Below are 18,706 nucleotides of genomic sequence, written 5' to 3' on the forward strand. Positions count from 1 at the left end.
TTTTATAGCCATTTATAAGGGTGCTACTTTCTGTGGATGGTACGTTGTGTTACTGCCTGGCCCAGTGAAGCTTAGGATTAGCTTTTATGTCCTTCCTCGTGGCAGGACTTCCTCTTGGTGGAACTTTCTATTGCATCTTGTCAGTGGTGCTGGCTTTGCATTGGCTTTTATTGTTTTTCCTCTTGGCGGTTGTTCATATGGGTGGAACTTCCTATAGATTGGACATCCTGGTGTTTCTTGGTTTCTTGCTTTTAGTGAGCGATACTGGTTTGGAATTGGCTCTTGATAGTCTTTGCTTCCCAATTGATTATGTCTACAGAAAAAAACTGACAATAAAAGCTCCAGTTGGGAGATGTGGTCTTGTTTATCCTTTTTTCTCTTTGCAGAGTTTTAGCTCACACTAACTCAATAGCTGTGATTAGAGAGCTATATTCAAAAAGTGTTCTGCTTTCCTGGCCTGCTCTTGTCACAACTTGTACTGGACCACTTTATCATGTTTAGATTCCCAATTTGAGGAGTTTATAAATGTTTCTCTTGTGGTTGCTGCAGGTTCTCCTCCATCCTCTGGCTTAACTCAGCAGTATTAGCAATACTACATAAGCTGTATTTTTTCTTCTAACAGCCAAAGTTCACTTAAGCTCTGTATCTATTGGATCACCACAAGCTGGGCGACTGGTCTAAAAGTACTTTTCTGCCACCTCGAGGTCAAGGCAACAAGACATTGCCTCTATAGGTTGAAGACCTGTCTGTCCCCAGGAACATTTAACTACCAAGCACCAAACAGCAGGTTTCAGCCTCCATGCTAATACAAATACTTCAGGTGGCCTCATATCCTAATCATACATAACACTAGCCTTCCAAGCTCCACTTGGAAGTTCCTGGTCTCAAAGCATAAACCAAGGTGAGTGGATTTAGCATAACGCTTTAAAGGATTTGCCTCACATCTAGTTAATGAGTCCACAAAACAAATTTCTAGTATCCCTGGCGTGTCCCAATCCCCTTTGTCCCACCATAAGATGTAAATAAAATGATGAAGTAGTTGGAGAGCCTGGTAACAGTTAGTAATGACTAAAAATCAACTAAGTACAATACTACATTTACCAAAGTCCTCTGTTCTCTGAAGTAAAATTCGACGGTCTAAGGCGGAATTCCCCAACGAGTAGGTCGTGAGCATCCCCTAGCTCACCAGCCACCTGTAAGTAGCTCTCCTATGTGCAGCTCTGATAAACTAAATTAGGTTGCTTGAATTATATATGCATACTAAGACAACAATATGTGCATTTGCAGCTCTTATTAAGTGACACTGGAGAAAAATGGCAGAATTCTCAATATATATTTAAAGCTATTATTCCGGTGGTATATCAAGAGGCGTTGGGGAGACTTATTACTGATATTATTACCTTTGTGCGTGGGAGTGTTACAGCTATGGCTGTCATGTATTACGGACCAAGAGGCATTCCACATTGACAAGCCTTCTTTACATTACTGCTTGCAACCGTGCCTGAACTGAGGCAATCACTTCTAGCAATCTTGCACATGGTGGCCACTAATGTAATTGTGTCCGCTATTGTCGCCATTCGAGCACTAACAATATTAGTAGCTCTGAATGTTTTTCAGTGATCTTAAGCTGCTCTTATTACAAAAAAGGATGGGGACCACTGCAAAGGCAGTCCGATTGTGGTAGTCTCTTTATGAATATTCAGCATCTCACTGCAAAAGCCTGTTGAGTGCCTGGACATTTCCATTTTTATAGGGGCTACTTTCTGGGAGAAGATTGATCGTTTGGATGACCCCTCTGCATTGGCCTGGTGACTGACTGCAAGGTCTCTGTTCAAACAGGAAAACTAAGTGCTGGCCTCTGTTGCTCCTGGTCTTGTCGCTTTTCCTGAGAGGTGATTAGGGCTCTAACAGCCATAGCCAACAACTCAGAATCAGGCAAAAACTTGTCTGAACCCATTATCTAGGAGGATATTACAAATCGCCTAACTCTAGACATGCATACCCCATGCATTGCAGAAACTATGCATCAGTAGGATCAGGAAGACTGGTCTAGGCTAGTTTTTCTATTAAAACTATTCCCCTACACCGCTTTTGGACACATTTGTAAGTTGTGATCGTGTGTAGGCTTTACATACACCCTATAAGTAACAGTTTTTTGTGAATCAGGTTCTGGTGTAGGTAGGCAAGATGCCAGCTTAAAAAGAGATGCTGGTCCAAAACTGCACAGGGACCGGAAGGTCAGAATTGTTTTTTTAGAACAGAGTATATTATATATACTTAGTAAACGGAGAAGCACATTTTAGAAGCTGCGATTTTTACTCACGTAAACGCTAGTTCTGCCTTGCAACACGTGTGGTTTGGGAGTGTGTATTGTGGTCAGTATTTTAGGTTATGCAAATGGAGTAATTCTAAAAAAAGCACTTTAAACTAAAACTATAATAGCTACGGCAGTGATTACTGGTGCAATGTTCTTAGGGTGCAGTGATTACTTTTACCAGATTCCTAATGTTGGTGCTAGACAAAACGGATGAAAATGTGCAAAAAATGTATTCATGACAGATATCTTTGTTACAGATTCTTAATTATAAATCTACTGTGGGACCTTGTTCTAGATTATACATGTATTTTCCTGCAGATGACTTATTACTGACGTGTTTGGCACCAGTTTGCATATTATGCTTAAATAAATCACACAAGGATATAGGTTGCTAAAAAGGGAGGCTTGTGGGCTTTCTCAATGTATTAGCAATAGCACCATCAACCCTACAGCCTTAGGCAAACAATGTTTTGTTCAGTAGAATCCAAGAACCTTTGGTTTTACCAAGCAAAAAACACATTTACTATTTGCCACCAAATAGTCATACTTACTAACTTGGACTTAGTGCTTAGTCATCAAAATGTACATATTAGTTTTACATCAAGCTGCCACGGAAATCCTATACTCTCACATTCATTTTTTTAAGTTAGGTAAATTTTTATTGAAGATAAGAAAGCACAGGAATACAAATGAGAAGAAAATCAATAAGTATATAAGAGTAAGCGTACAGGCAAATATAAAGTAGTAGTAAAACACTAAGCAAATATTATATATAAAAAGGTAATATACTCTATAAACAGAGATAGCAATGTGGATAATAACTGAAGGCTATAACAAAAATTAATTGTAATATAATAGTACACAAAGAACCAGAGGACCTAAAGAGACTGAGTAAAAAATAAAAAAAACTGTAAAAAATAGGTTAAGATTTTTTTATCAAAAAAAGGGAAAAAGAGCAAGAAAACAAAAGAACAGAGAGAGGAGAGAACGAGAGAGAAAGAGGAGAAGGAAAGGAGAGAAAGAGGATTATGATGTTGGTGATAGAAAAGATGTAAAGGGAAGCCACAATAGATCAGATTTAATTTGTAGATGAATGGAGGATTGAGGAATGGAGGCAATTCTATGCTCATCACATATAAAGTTCCACCAATGAAAAGAGGATAATTTAGAATTGTCTTTCCAACAAATTAATATAACTTTAAAGGCCATAGCAAGGAATAAATCCAGTAATGGTGAAATAGGATTCGCATTATCAAAAGCTGGTGACAAAGTGCCTAAAAACACATTTTGGAGAGTAAGTTGTAAGTTATAGGAAAAAATCACAGCACATTTTGACCAAATAGCATTCCAGAAAGCATAAACCTTAGGACAGTAAAATAAAAGATGCAATAAAGACCCTTCAGCAGAAAGGCAAGACCAACAAGATGCTGAGACAGAGTGATTAACTTTATGCAGCAAGACAGGAGTAATAACAACTCTATTGTAAATGAAAAATAGTGATTGAGTGAGACTAGCAGCTTTAGATGTCTTAAAAATTTTCAGCCAGAACTTGTCCCATTGTGAGATAGAGAGAGTCAAAGAGAGATCCAATTCCCAATCCAATTCAACCTTAGACTTATTCCGAGTGACTATAGGGGAAGATAAAGATTTATAGATGAAAGAGGCAGTAGGAATAATGTCATTAGAGATTTGATACAAAGAAGAATCAGGAAGAAAAGAAGTAGGAGCTGGCAGAGAGAGGAAAGACAGAAAACATCCCTGAAGAATTGGAGCTAAAGTATCATATTGCTTAATACACGAGTCAGGCAAATGAAAAGATTCTTGCAGCTGATGGAAGGAGAGAATTACATTATTGGCAAACATTTGATGTACATAAAAAAGACCCTTCTCTTTCCATTGTTTGTAGTAAAATGATTTGTGACGAAATTTGATGTGTTTGTTAAACCAGAGTGATGACGCTAGAAAAGATTGGTAGTTAGTAAATGACTTAAAGAAAAGTGTGCGTAGCAAAACTTGAGAGTGTTTCAAAATAGGATATTTAGAAATAAAAGTACAGTTAGACGTGTACAACATCACGTATTGAAAAATCATTTAACAGTGAGCTTTCAACAGCAACCCATGGAGGCATAGGTACATTTTGATAATCCTTAGACAGAGCAAAGAATTGACGAATTAAAAATGCATCATGGTATAAATTAAAATCAGGAAATCTCACCCCACCCTCATTTTTAGGACGAATCAGTTTAGATAAGGCAATACGTGCATGTTTGTTATTCCATAGAAACTTGGAGCATATTGAATTAATTTGAGTAAAATAGTATCTAGGAATTTTAAATGGTAACATTGACAATATAAATAGAACCTGGGGGACAATCATCATTTTAATTGTATCAAGTCTGCCCACCAAGAGAGAAACAAAGGGGACCAAAGATTTAACAAGTTAGTAATCTTAAGTTTTAGGGAAGAAAAATTATGAAGTAGTGTATCACGGATGTTGGAAGAGAACCAAATGCCGAGATATTTAATTTTTTGAGGACACCAGATAAAACTAGATGTCTCAAACATATACCTGAAACAGGAGGGATTTAAGGGAAGGACTTCAGTCTTAGAGAAGTTTAATTTGTAACCTGAAACTTTAGCAAAAGACGAGATTTCCTGTAAAAAGGGGGGTAGGGAGGATTCAGGGTTTGACATATAAACAAGAACATCATCAGCATATGCAGACAACTTAATTTGTGTAGACTTAAAACTGAAACCGGTAATGAGAGGGTTATTCCTAATACGTTCCAAAAATGGCTCTAAACATAACAGGAACAGTAATGGGGATAGAGGGCAGCCCTGACGTGTACCTCTTTGCAGGGAGAAGTAGGGGGAAGAGAGACCATTAACCAAAATACAAGCTTTAGGATTAGTATATAATAATTTTACAAAAGAAATAAATTTCGGGCCAAAACCAAACCATTGTAATGTATGAATCAAAAAGTCCCAATTAACACGGTCAAAGGCTTTTTCTGCATCTAAGGATAGAGCAGCTAGCGGGGAAGGGTATTTTTTGCTAAGGGCAATAATATTGGAAAACATCCTGGCATTATCAGATGCCAATCGACCCTTAACAAAACCAACTTGGTCAGGGTTAATGAGTATAGGGATAATTTTCTCTAGACGAGACGCCAAGATTTTTGCAAAAATTTTACAATCATAATTAATTAGGGAAATAGGACGGAAATTTTTGCAGTAGGATGGATCTTTACCAGGTTTGGGGATTACAACAATAAGAGCTTCCAGAAAAGATCCAATGCCCGGGAATTGGAAATAAAAGAATTAAAAAGTTCAAGTAATTTAGGAGCGAAAATGGAGGAAAAAGCGGAAATTAATTCAATTGAAAAGCTATCGGGGCCAGGAGCTTTTGCTTTCTTTAAGGATTTAAGAGCATCATTCAATTCTTGTAGGGAAATATCTTCTTCCAGGGAATGGAAATCATCTTGGGAGGTTATAGGCTTAGGGATATCATGAAAAAAAGAGACAAAATCTTCCTTAGAGGGATTGGTAGTTTCAGTATATAAGAGCTTGTAAAACGATTGAAACGAGGCAATGATATCCGAATCAGATGAGAGGAGTGTATCATCCAACTCTGAATGAATGGGACCAATAACGTTTCGTTCTGATTTAATTTTTAGATAATTAGCAAGTAATTTCCCAGCTTTGTTTTGGCCACCATGATATTTCGATTTAATCTTAAGGAGAACATTACAGGCATCCTTAGTAACAATCTTATTTAAAGTGGATTTAGCTTTGATTAACTCTTGCAATGATAAAGAAGATTTGGAAGAAAAATAAGTATGTTCAAGCAGTTTTATATGGGATAAAGTTTCTTTATATTTAGTGTGTAGTAACCTTTTCTTCTTAGAGGAATAAGCAATAGTGAAGGCTCTAAAAGATGCTTTAAAGGCATCCCAGTTGTTGTGCAAGGAAGTGTCTAGGGAATTATTAAAGGAAAAGAATTCCTTGATAAAGGCAGACGCTTCTAAAATAAAAGTATGATCTGATAACAGAAAATTATTGAAGCGCCATCTGCCCTGTTTACAGGTGGTGAGGGATAGATCAATACGGGTGGAGACAGGAGCATGGTCGGATATAAAAATGGAACCAATGTCGGAGGACAGGAGACAGGGTAACAGTGCTTTAGAGACAAGTATATAGTCAATACGGGATCTAGTATGGTGAACGGGTGAAAAAAATGTAAACTCAGAAGTATCAGGGTTGCACGTTTTCCATGAATCAAATAGAGGGCGGGAGGCAATGGCAGTTTGGAATGACTTGTGGGATTTATCGGGTTTGAACTTGCATTTGGATTGTCTGTCTGTGAACGGGTCTAACCAATTATTGAAATCACCACCTACCACAAGATTAGGATTGGACAGGGATAGGAGTTTCAACTTTATAGAATGCCAAAAATCCGGATCTGGTTTAACAGGCCTGTAAATATTGAAAAAAACAATCTGTTTCTTAGCTATGATAACCTCAGCCAATACCCAACGACCATTTTGATCACATTCAGTCGATAAAATTTGAGCATTAATAGATTTGTGAAACAAAATAGCAACACCACCATGACGATCTGCAGCAGGGGAGAAAACAATTTGATTAGCCCACTGACGTTTAAGTTTAAGAGATTCTGAGTCATTGCAGTGGGTTTCCTGTAAAAAAGCAATCTGGGTGTTAAGTTTAGCAAGATGAGACAATACCTTCTGACGCTTGACCGGGTGACCCAGACCACGAACATTCCACGAAACGACATTAGCCATTCTTCTGGACGGAGGGGAACGTACAGACATAGGACCACAAAACTGCAAAGGTGACAGAAAAATATAAAGTAAGACAGGTTACAATAGCAAAAACAAAGGACATAATCCTGAAAAAAACACCAACGCAAGAAGATAGAAGAAAAAGCATGGAGAAAAGAGGAAAAGAGAAATAGAAATAGATGGAAGAGAGAGGAGAATACAAAAAAAGGAGCAGGTGAAGAAGAGTAGACAGATCAAGGAAAAACATCCAGATCTGTAAAAAAAGAAGATCAAAGAACGGGGAGCATAGTGACACCGAGAACATGGACCACCATGAGACCAGAGGGAGAGAACAGTAAAATGTACTAAAACCTCACAAGTAGAGAGCTGACAGAAAAACAAGAAAGGAATATAAGCAGATCAATATAACAATAAAAAGAAACAAGCCAGCAATAAGGAAGCCATCATGAGCCAGTGTCCATGCCATGTGCAGAAAAATTCTGTAGAAACAGTTTGAGTTTTTCCGGATCCTCGAAGGAGCGTGTGCGACCTTCATGAGTAATTTTGCACAGGCAGGGATGAAGAATTCCATATTGAATGTTATGTTGACGCAGCTGAGGTCGTAGAGCAAGAAATTCTTTACGTCTGGCATTGGTAGCGTTGGAAACATCTTGAGAAATAAAAATATTATGGCCAGACCAGGAAAGACGGCGCTTGATTCTGACAGCTTTCAAGACTTGCATAAGATCGGTGAACTCCAGGAAAAGCATTATAATACCACGCGGTTTGTTAGCAGCTGGTATAAGCCGACCCAATCGGTGAGCCCTTTGAATGTTAAGAGGATTTGATGAAGGTTGAAGATCTAAGAGCTCACGAAGGAAGTTCTTTAGGAACGAAACTAGATCAGCCCCTTCAACATTTTCCGGCAGGCCAAAAAGGCGAAGGTTGTTTCTTCGATTGCGATTTTCAAGATCCTCTGTATGGAGCTTTAATTTAAGAACTTCCTGTTCAAGAAAAGGGATCTTCGTGGAGATATCCTGCAAATCACTGACCCGTTGTTCAAGATCTAGCACCTTACTTTCCATAACAATCCATCTTTCCTCAATTTGTTTAAGTTTGTCATTAGTAGCGGACATGAATGGCTGGAGGCCACGAACCTCATCCAAGATGGAGTCCAGGACAGGGTTCTGTGAAGATAAAATCGGTGAAGGCGGGTCGTTTTTGTGCCTTTTCGGTTTTGTACCAGAGCTAGAAGCTCTAGGCACATGAGGGTCGTTTGACATCCTGGAGCGGTAGAGAGTTCAGGATACAGTAATCCGAAAGCAGGAAAAGCCTAGCGATACTATTAACGTGGGCTAGTAGCAAATTCAGCAGAAGCAGGAACACGACTTAGAAGTCTAATATGTAATAAAGAATCCTGGAGCAGTTAGTCCATTTGAATACTAGAACACAGTACAACAAGACCCCGCCATGACTGGACTTGGCACAATGATGACGAACGGAAAAATGCCTCATGAAAACAGCAAGCAATTGAGGTGACCGCAGCTGAGGAGGGAAAAACACGTCATGAAGAACATAAGTAGGAAAGACTCATTGGCTGGAAATCCATGGAAAAAGAAAAAACCACAAATGCAGCAGCAGGAGGCGAAAAGAGGCAGCAAAAATGCCCTTGAGGAGCATCAGGCCATATGTATGAGCATTTGTAGACAAAAAAGAGACAATTCCTTAGTACAAAGTTAAATAATGGAAAAAGAGCCGAGCACCGCAAAAAAGACATACAAAATGGCGGACGCTCGCATCTTAGAGGTAAATACCAGCATCAAACTGTGAAGAGCCACTTAAACTGATGAAAAGGGCGTTAAAAATTACTCATTGTACTGTATTGTACTGTCCACATCATAAAAATGTAGGAATGGCCAAATGAGAGACATGAACAACCAGGCAGCGAACATTTGAGGAGGGAGAAGCCAGAAAAATCGGAACGCGAGCGCCGCGCTTCAAAATGGCGGACGCTCGCGTTATTATGAGGAAATATTCACCGCCGCAGCTCCCAGGGCGAAAAACAACGTAGAAGCCTCCATTCGCAGCCCGCTGACTCACCGACCCATCACGGATACGGAGACGTCTTCCAAGCGGGAAGAGGTGGCGTCCGAGGGTGGAATAGCAGCAGAAAAGCTCCGCGTCCCAACGGAGCTCACGGGAAAGCCGCCATGTCGCTGCGGCGTCCAAGCCACGCCCCCCTACTCTCACATTCATAAAAGCATAATTGTGAGTAAAGAATGAAAGTGATGCCCACCTTCTCCTGTACTAATTTGTCCTGATTATTGGGAGATTTAGGGTGAGCACAATTTCTTCTTCCAAATTGGTGCCTGGTGAGGCTCACTGGTTGTCCGGGTGGCACCCAGCTCTGGTTACAGCACTTTGCAGGTTCCCCTGCTCCACTGCGGGCAGTCAATAAGCCACTATGTTTCAAGCCCCAGATGCTTATGGGCTTTTCCTCAGGGGAAGTCCCTTGGGGGACCCAACCCCTCTCAGGGTTGCCCAAATACTCAAATGGGCACTGGCAGGGTCACGAGGACGTTGGGTCTCCCTTCATGGATCCCAGCTGTAGAACTGGCTTTGGGGTGTCCCAGGTGGGACGAGGGCATCCCTCCCCAAAATTGAAAGACGAGTGGTGCGAAGTCGCACACACAAAATCGACTAGGACTGAAGCCTCCAATAAAGAATTCATCACTCCTGCTTGTAGCGCCCCATGATGCCCAACAAGAGGTTTTCTTGTACATTTCTTGACTCTTGAACTTTACAGCACTAACCCTATGTATTCCAGCTCCCAAGATGCCGACCTGGCTTGACTTTTCATCATTTTTCAAACATCCTTGGCTGGATCTTTTGCGCTACAACTTTGGAGCGCAGTGATCTCTAGAGGTTTTTTCCTATGGCTACATTTTATGTCGCCTGCAGTGGTACAAGAGACACAGACCCATGTAATGTTGGTTTAAAATGCTTTTTAAAAAATATATTGCTGACAGTGATTTTTGATAAATAATGTAATGCTTTGTTGACAATAATGGTTGCATGCAAACATGGTTATTGATTTCTGTGATTTGGTGGTAATTTTGCATCATGTGATTATTGTTCTTGGAATGTGGTGACCCCATGACAAAGCCAATTGGCCTGCTTTATTTAACATGATACCCCTGCATTTTTATTTTCTATCTGGTATAAGTGGGGGTACTGATTTTGGAATGTCACCAAAGGTGATTCCATTTTCCTGATGTATATGTTTGTAAATGAATGTACAGTATTCAGTAGTGTGCGTGTAATAAATGAACACTTCCTTTTTCAAAGAAAAAGCACTGACTGCACAATCATTTATTGAATGTTGTTGTTGGGTGCCAGCGGATGGAGATTACCAGCCCACACCACTTTCTCTTTGCTATCCTGGGAGTGTCAGGTGCTCCAATGGTGTTCTTGATTCAAAGTGAGGAGACAGTTGAGACCTCCATCCTGCACAACTAATAACCCAATTTGTTACAATAGTCAATTCTGCAATTGTCTATTGACTCTTTGATGATGGCTCATCAATTTCTGGAAAAAGAAGGGTCTCCCTCTGCATTAGCTGACTTTCCTTCCCATTCTATTACTCACTGTACAGTGCAGTAACACCACCCTCCTGGTATATAGCTATTTTCGATAACAAAATTAATATAAAAATTGGTGAAGACATACATCACAGTTTGTTAAATAAGTCAAATGCTGTTTATACAATATTGGTGCAACTTTCTTCAGCATGACGAGAGGGAAAGAACTTAAGCTGTAAACCATGTTGCGGAGAGGGTAGTAGTTCTACAAACTAGACAAATGTTGTTAGAGCCATATCAAAGTTTAAATGCTTGAGGCATTAGGAGCTTCCCTAAAACTGACTGGGACCACTGACCTACCAGCAAACACAACTCCTGTCTTACCCTGAATGCCCGTTCTTCAGAGTCAAAACAGTATGATAGCTCTGACTCTGGCAGATCTGTTTACATCTTCTGAGTGAGCTATAGATACAAAAAGAATGAATGGAGCTTCTTTGCATAACCAGATCTCTGGGCATACCCAAGAAACCCCACGCTAGTGGCTTAGTTGTAACAGTTCCTAAAGAGACAACTGCACTACCAACCACATAGGAAGTGTATCCGAGCATGAATGAAGCCTGCAACGCCAGCGCGGTGAGAGTTCACTCTGGCCTCCATAGACCTTCCCTCCATTAACATCATAGGGATCAGCAAATAGAGCAATGTTGCTGCACTACAGTGACTATAAGGGAAACTGTGACTCATATGGTTCACTGGAGATTTGTTCCGCCCTTGACCATTGTTACCCGTGAAAAGGCACGTTAGAAGGAAATGGCACAGAAGAATGGCAGATACGAAAACAGGTGGGATTGAGCCATTCTTTGAAGAAGATAGAACAATCCTATCTTTTTTTGCAGTTTTCTATAGTTTGAACTCCACCCAAAGGTATGTGAGCGCTTTATATGAGCACCAGTTATGCCACACAAGGACACATACATTTATGGTAGGCACGGGTAGATTAAGTGATTTGGGAAGAATCACAGGACTTTGACTCAACGCCGACGCGATCCTGGTTCCCCAGTTCCAAAGTCAGCAACTCTGGCCGTTACAGCACATCCTCTCCTATCTTTTTATGTATGGACACTCCACACTTGTAAGGATACTACTTGTAAATCCCTTTGCGAATATCAAACAATCGTAAACTTATGTAAAAGAGTAAGTTTACCTTTGTGAATCAGGCCAAGACTGGCCACTGCCACTCTGTAATTAATACATATATGTGTATACATATCTTCAAGGAGTGTAGAGGTGGAGTTAGGAATAGTAAATGTATACTTACCTTCTTGATATTTTTGTCCTCAATAGCTTTGCTTCAATATTTTTGCCAAACAATATTTTTGCCCTCGATATTCTGTCAGACAACGCTTGTTCTGCAGCATGTGATAATGAGTTATTTGCTCATAAATTTCTAAGACTCACTGGTTAGCCTCAGAGTTGTAACTTGAAGTATTTCCCTTGAATTAACAATAAAAAAAAAGATTGACACACAAATTAAGTTGTCAATCATGTGACAAGGTTTCTGGACTAATCCTGCACTCTTTCTAGACTCTATTCAGAATTCACAAATTTCAGGCGCTCCTTCTTATGTCAGGTGTACTCAATGAAGGGTGTAAAGAAGTGAAGTAATCAAATGTCAACTTGCATGTACATGGAGCATAGCCCGGCAATGCCCGCCATTCAATCGTTTGAGTGCACCTTTACTTTACTAAGACAACGGGATACACGTTACTTTGTGAATCTCTGCTCAGTGTCTTTGCTCATTCTTTGGGTACATGTGACTGACTGCCTAATTGCAGGGAGTGGGAGTGAAAATATGTATCCTTCTCTTTCATTGTACTTTAAAAGCCTTTTGGTTCATACTGGCTCAGTATTGCAGGAAGCCAGCTTTTGGTGTTTTATTTTAGATCCGATAAAAAGCTACTAGGGAGGACATGTAAACTCTATTCAGCATTGCTTTTACTGTAGTGACTACTAAAGGAATTAAGAGACTGATTCCTAAACAATATCAAAAGTCAGAAATCCACTTACCTAAAAAGTTGTACATTTTCAACGTTCGCTTGATTTCTCTGACACATAGAAACAAATCACGCTAATCATGTATTTTCATAAGTTGTCCTCCTCTACCAACCTTACACTGGAAGATTGTCCAGAAGGCAAGCAATATAGAGGAATAAATTTAAAGAAATGTGCACTAGAACTTTTAGCTATTTTATTTGCCCACACCTGGATAATATTTTTTTCTAGAATAAAAACATCTGTTCCCATATCTAATTCTGGAGTGCTTTGTTTCCATTCCCACTCCAGAAACATAATGAGTGTGAACCTACAACGTTGCGACCTTGAGGTTGTTCCTAGTATTTTACGCAGGCAATCCACCCTCTCCCACTTCAATTAATTAATTCTAATCTTTCGAAGCAAGCAGATGCGCCACACTAGAAGAATTTTTCTATCCAGAAGATTTGTCTTCATTAAAGATTCTTACTGTTTTTCAACTTTACGGTTTCATTTTGCAAGGCAGAAAACAGATTTCATGGGATACTGGTTGCTTGAGTTCAATAAATGTTGCCATAGTTTGTAAGTACAGAAATGGCCAACTGAAGAGAATAACATCTCAGCAAAAAACATATCAGATCAGTTTAATTATTTAGGAACCAAAATGTAAGTCCCTTGTAGGACCTTTAAAAGGAAGACAGTCTGAAAAGGTTTTGGTTTTAATAGAATGTTATATGGTAACGTGAAGAATTACAAGTAGATTGCATGGGAATGGATATGTATTTGTGTGGAAGCAAAGAACTGTGTAAATATATTGGTGTAGGTTAGAAAAGGTCAGGTGAAAGTTGCCCTGTCAACCAGACCCTAAACTGCAGCTAGGTTAATGAGTGCCCTCCTCTCATCTGTGCTGCTGCCAGAAAAACACCATATATTATCCAGTTATCTAAGACTCCTTATAGCATTGCAATGTTGTCTGTGTGCCCCTGAAAGTGCTACTGCAGGCAGCTGGATAAATAAAATGATCACAGCTGTGTGGCGAGAAGCACTTTTCTGTGGAAGTGCACAACTTCTGCCCAATCAACACATGGATTGGTCGCTCCAAACATGTGGGTGGAGCCAGAGGTCCTCTCCTGGTGGTTCTCATAATTGTCTGGCAACAGCTGCTCCAGACCATTTAAAGGGTGATGAAGTTTGTAATTATAACTATGTTAGTGACAAACCAAGGAGAGCAAAGCGCTTCATGGAACCTCGCAGAGGAACCTTGAGTAATATTCAGATCTCCGACACAACCTGTAATGTCTCACCTGTGTCTTCCAGTAATAGTGGCCCAAATCAGCAATTTTGTAATTGCCAGTAGTCATTTAGGTGCAGTAGCGTAAAAAAACCTTACATCATAATTTCAATAGACTACATGTACATATAAAAAAAAAGCCAGTGGAAGAAGTGCTTGTAGAACACTAAATTGTACTGAAATACAGATATCGAAAAATGAGTCACATTAAACAAACTTTTTCAAGCAGGAATTTGTGTTAATTTATTTCGAGGCAAATCTATAGAGTCTTATCAAAAAGTCTGAGATCATACAGAACTGGCTAAGACTTGGGGGCATATTATCAAGAAACTGCGTTAAAATTATCGCCGCTTTAGCGGGAGAAAACTGCTGCTAAAGCGGCGATAATGGGCTTGATAATGTGCCCTTAAGAACTCCCATAGAAGCCCATGTTCTGGTGTCAACATGGGCTTCTATTGGAATTCTCTGCGGCATATTATCAAGCCCGTTATCGCCGCTTTAGCGGCAATTTTCTGCCGCTAAAGCGGCGGTAATTTTAACGCCGTGCGTGATAATATGCTCCAAAGTTTGTCAGTAGTTGTCAGATTAGAAACGCTTGCCATCAACAGTAAATTTCATGCATTCTACAAGTACAACAATCACAAAAGCAAATACAACCCCAGGTGAAAACGACACTATGACACACTCATAAACCCACCAGGCATAACACAATAAGCCTTCCTCCCTCTGCTACACATTGATTGTAAAAGAGACTTCAGCCACCAAGTGATGCTCTGTTGTAAAGTGCACGGGCATACATGCCTAAAACACTGATCACAAATTTCTAATTTTCTCAAGGGGAAAGAGTTATTTTGCCTGCGCCCACCTACCTTGAGGGCCCTCGGGATCCGAGCTCCTCAGAAAGGAGCAGTCTTTTCTTTTAAGAAAGACGGATATGTTTTATGGTTCATCTTTGGCAAACAGGAAATCCATGGCCCTTTCTTCATATTAATTTAGGATCAGTCGGCTATACTAGAATAGAAGAAACCACATTCATATAAACTGAGAGAAGAGCAGAAGAATGAACAGATATCTCAAGAATCTTAAATAAATTTAACATAAATCGCATCCCTCAGTAATCATTATTTTCCTACTTTTGCTTCTGGCCTGGTTGAATTATTTGCCCTTGACTCTGGTTCGCTCTGTACATTCCTTTAATCCCTTTCCTTTCTGTTTTCGCCGTTAACAGATGACGAGGGCCTTGGCATCAGCATCATTGGAATGGGAGTTGGCGCGGATGCAGGCCTCGAAAAGCTGGGAATATTTGTCAAGACGGTGACAGATGGCGGCGCGGCCCAGAAGGATGGCAGGTAAACGCGTTTTCTAATATCTCACTTACAGAAGCAAATGCCAGACTGCAACAAGAAGCTGTTTTTGTGACAGTTTAGGCGTTGGGCTCGAACTTAAAACACTAGTCATTTCAAAGGAGTTTGTCATATAAAACGTTCACATTAACGTGGTCATTTAGATAAAGAGGCTAGCGTGCCATTGCAGCCCTAACGTAATTTGTGGTAGTTTTTCCACCGGCAGCTTCCAGGACCTGGCTGTAAATTGCCCACACTTCTGTGTTTGCAAAGAATGTTCCCCCAGGTCCTAACTGGGGCAGGGCCAATTTCCTTTACCAAACACGCCCATAATGATAACATTCTACGCGTGCGCCTGCTTTTCCCACTTGTTTTATATCTAGGCGCAAATGAGCATGCGCAAAAACACCCGGCCCCCCCCTCTCCCCACCCACCCCAACATACAGCGTGCCGGTAATATTTGCACCCTATTTAAACCTTAGTTCATATAATGGGGAATAACATTGTTTTGGTCTTGTATTGTTGCTGTTTTGTGTATGTTTGTTAGTCCAAACACTAGTTTGCAAGGGCAGTTACCATGAGCATATTTGTTTGAGGTACTGATGCGTCGTAAAATTGATGGTTCACTGGGATGATATTTTATCTGTAATATCAGTAACCAGTAAAAAGTTGGAGAAACACTTTCATAATATTATTGTGCCTCCGGGGAATTGCAGATATATATTACGATTTCATTCCACTTAGCAGAGCAAAAGTTGATTATTATGAATGTAAATAAAATCCTCGTTATCTTTGTACCAGTGTCAGAGGATCGGCGCAAATTTGTTAGAAAAAAAAGAATAGCATTTTATTTCATTGCTTTGAATGGTGATTAAACTCAGTTTTATAAAAGCAGTGTAAATGCTTGTGGATTACGCGCATTTTGTTATCCCGTGACTCTACTGTTTGTGGGGCACCGTTATTGCACTTTTTCCCTCTCTGGACTAACGCTATTGGGAAGGTGCAACCATCTCCTTTTTGCTCGCCAACTGGCTCAAGGGAAAAGCCGGCACGGATTCCGTATTGTGACCGCCGTGGATCACATGACTCAGAATTCCCCTTGGTCTGCAACCATCCCCACACCTCCATCGAATTAGCGCTATTTCAGGAGATCTGAAGCCACGCTGCGTGGGACATGTGCAGGCCATGCCCAGGCAAAACCCGGGCCAAGGGCGGGCCCATCTGCGTCCGTCCACGACTAATCGAGGCTGGGCTGGGCCACCCCTCTAACATCTGCCATCATTCCGTGGTGAGCGAACTCTCAATCCGCCTGACGCCTGAGTGGCTTAGATATTGCCAAGTGCTTGTTGCACACTTTTCTTTGCCATCGGCTTGCTTCTTAGCTGTGATCCACAGACTGGAATGAGATTGACTGTTTTTTCCACCGCCATCATTGGGTACTTGGACTTTGAGCCAATGGGTGGAACTTCCTAAGCCATCACCAAGTGACTGTTGCATTATTTTCACCAGCTAAGGGCTACAGGAAGTGTTTTTTCATTGATTTCTTTGCCCAATTTGCACAAGGTAAAGCTCATTGTAGGGTGGGGAGAGGAAACATTATTTTAAATTGGCCCAGCTGCTCCGTCCTGCTATACATATATTATACCTTAAGTGTACACTGAACGGTAGGGCCTTCGACCGCCCGTTTTCTTTTAGATCTGCGCCAACCCCACCTCGTAGAAAGCTTTCTTTAGTATTCCCCTCGGCAGTAGTGGTCAAGGATTGGCAATATAAAGAGCCCAAGATATTTGACCCACACCTACACCCCCAGCCAAGTCCACCTCTATAGATAAGATGCTCCACAGGGCTTTGGGGGTGCTTAGCGCAGAGATGGAACTTACTGAACGTCGACTTTTCCCCCTTGCAGGACGGTCTCCTGGGCAGAGGATTCTCTCAGCCGATTGTTCTCCTTCTCAAGAGAAATTGCCATATCCTGAAGATCCATCACAGCATGGACCTCTAGTAACTATGGCACCCAAACTCGGGCTCTCGAGCGCCAGCCCAGTTAGAAAGCAATCAGGGCATTCAACGAGAGCGAGGCATGCATCGCCCTAAACCAGCATAGCTGACTCTTTAAGACCCTGCAAGCCCTGACATTCTGTTGTGACCCCCATTGAGGTCCTCGCTGGTGAAGATTATCTAGCCAAGGCAGCATGGATTGATTGAATTATCACAGATTACATGCGTAATGTGAAATATCTGCTTAGAGCTGAACTTAGTCCCCTCATCGCGTGACTTGATTCTTTAGGGAAAGACTGTCCCTTTTAAAGGTGTACACCAAGATACAGGAAGCACAAACGTCACGAGTGATAACAGGGCTGTCCAAACAGGACTGGTAAGAAAAATATACACCACCATCAGTACTGAGGCTCTCTGCAACCCACAGGAGTGTAATAGGATACCCACAACAACCAATCCCCAGCAACCTTCTGGCCCTGCAGGCTCTGATCATTATTCACCCCCCTCTTTAGCAGGATGCTTTGCAACCTAATAAGGAATAAGGAAGGGGTAAATAGTAAGCATACACCTGTTAGGGGAGACCAAAGCACAGGCAATAGTGCTGGGTAACCTAGGCTCCCAAGGATACATTTCCCACCAGCATCATGCCCATACATGGTGGAGAAGTGTGGCTCAATGGTTAGAGCTGCAGACCCTGATGCAGAAATCTGGCCCGGGACCAGGGTTCAATTCCCGCCTCGGCGGGTCTTGGGCTCAATTTCCTCCGACCTGATAATTCTCGACTCGGTGCCTACTCTAATCATGGGTCCCACTCTGCAACTCTGGGCAATAGCTTGCTTAATCTCCACAACGGCCCCAACAGTGTTGGGGATACCTGGCTTCACCTTGGGGTGCCCAGGAGTTGACATTTCACAGGGAAAGCCAGGAAGGGTTCCACAGCGGTATGAGTACAAGTGCCAGGACGCCCCGTTGCCGGGGCAGCAGTGTGCTATACATGTTCAAAATTTCATTTCAAACGTTGTTATCTTAAGTAGAGTCTCAAAGTTGTATGCTGACCAGAAAGAGGCTTATGACGTTTTGTTTAATAAAAAGTAAATCTGGCTTGTAAAGCCCAGAGGCATCCCTTTGTCGCAAGCACATAATATCCTGTTCACCCGGCGGGTAGCATGGTTAGGACCTGGCAGAGTAGACCGTAAAGGGGACTGAATAATTTTGTTACTTTAGGTTTCCTCGATGGCCCACCTAGTATTGTCTGGTAGGGCAAGCAGTGTCCATGAGTCAAACAGCCGCATTGATCCCCTTTCTTTGGTGTATTTTTATAGACCAGCTACCTGCCCCCCTGTAATTAGCCATCAGCAGCC

General features: G+C 41.2%; 1 protein-coding gene across 7 annotated transcripts in view; it reads left to right on the top strand.

The window, feature by feature from the left end:
- Positions 1-18,706, top strand: part of PPP1R9A (protein phosphatase 1 regulatory subunit 9A) — a 772,375-nt gene that overhangs the window by 335,713 nt on the left and 417,956 nt on the right. For all 7 annotated transcript variants that reach the window (XM_085630850.1, XM_085630851.1, XM_085630855.1 and 4 more), the window contains exon 4: positions 15,233-15,353. In XM_085630850.1, coding sequence (XP_085486976.1) covers positions 15,233-15,353 — 121 coding nt within the window. The remainder of the gene's footprint in view (positions 1-15,232; positions 15,354-18,706) is intronic.

Source organism: Triturus cristatus, chromosome 10 (genome assembly GCF_964204655.1).
Source record: "Triturus cristatus chromosome 10, aTriCri1.1, whole genome shotgun sequence".
In the NCBI taxonomy this organism is placed as follows: domain Eukaryota; kingdom Metazoa; phylum Chordata; class Amphibia; order Caudata; family Salamandridae; genus Triturus; species Triturus cristatus.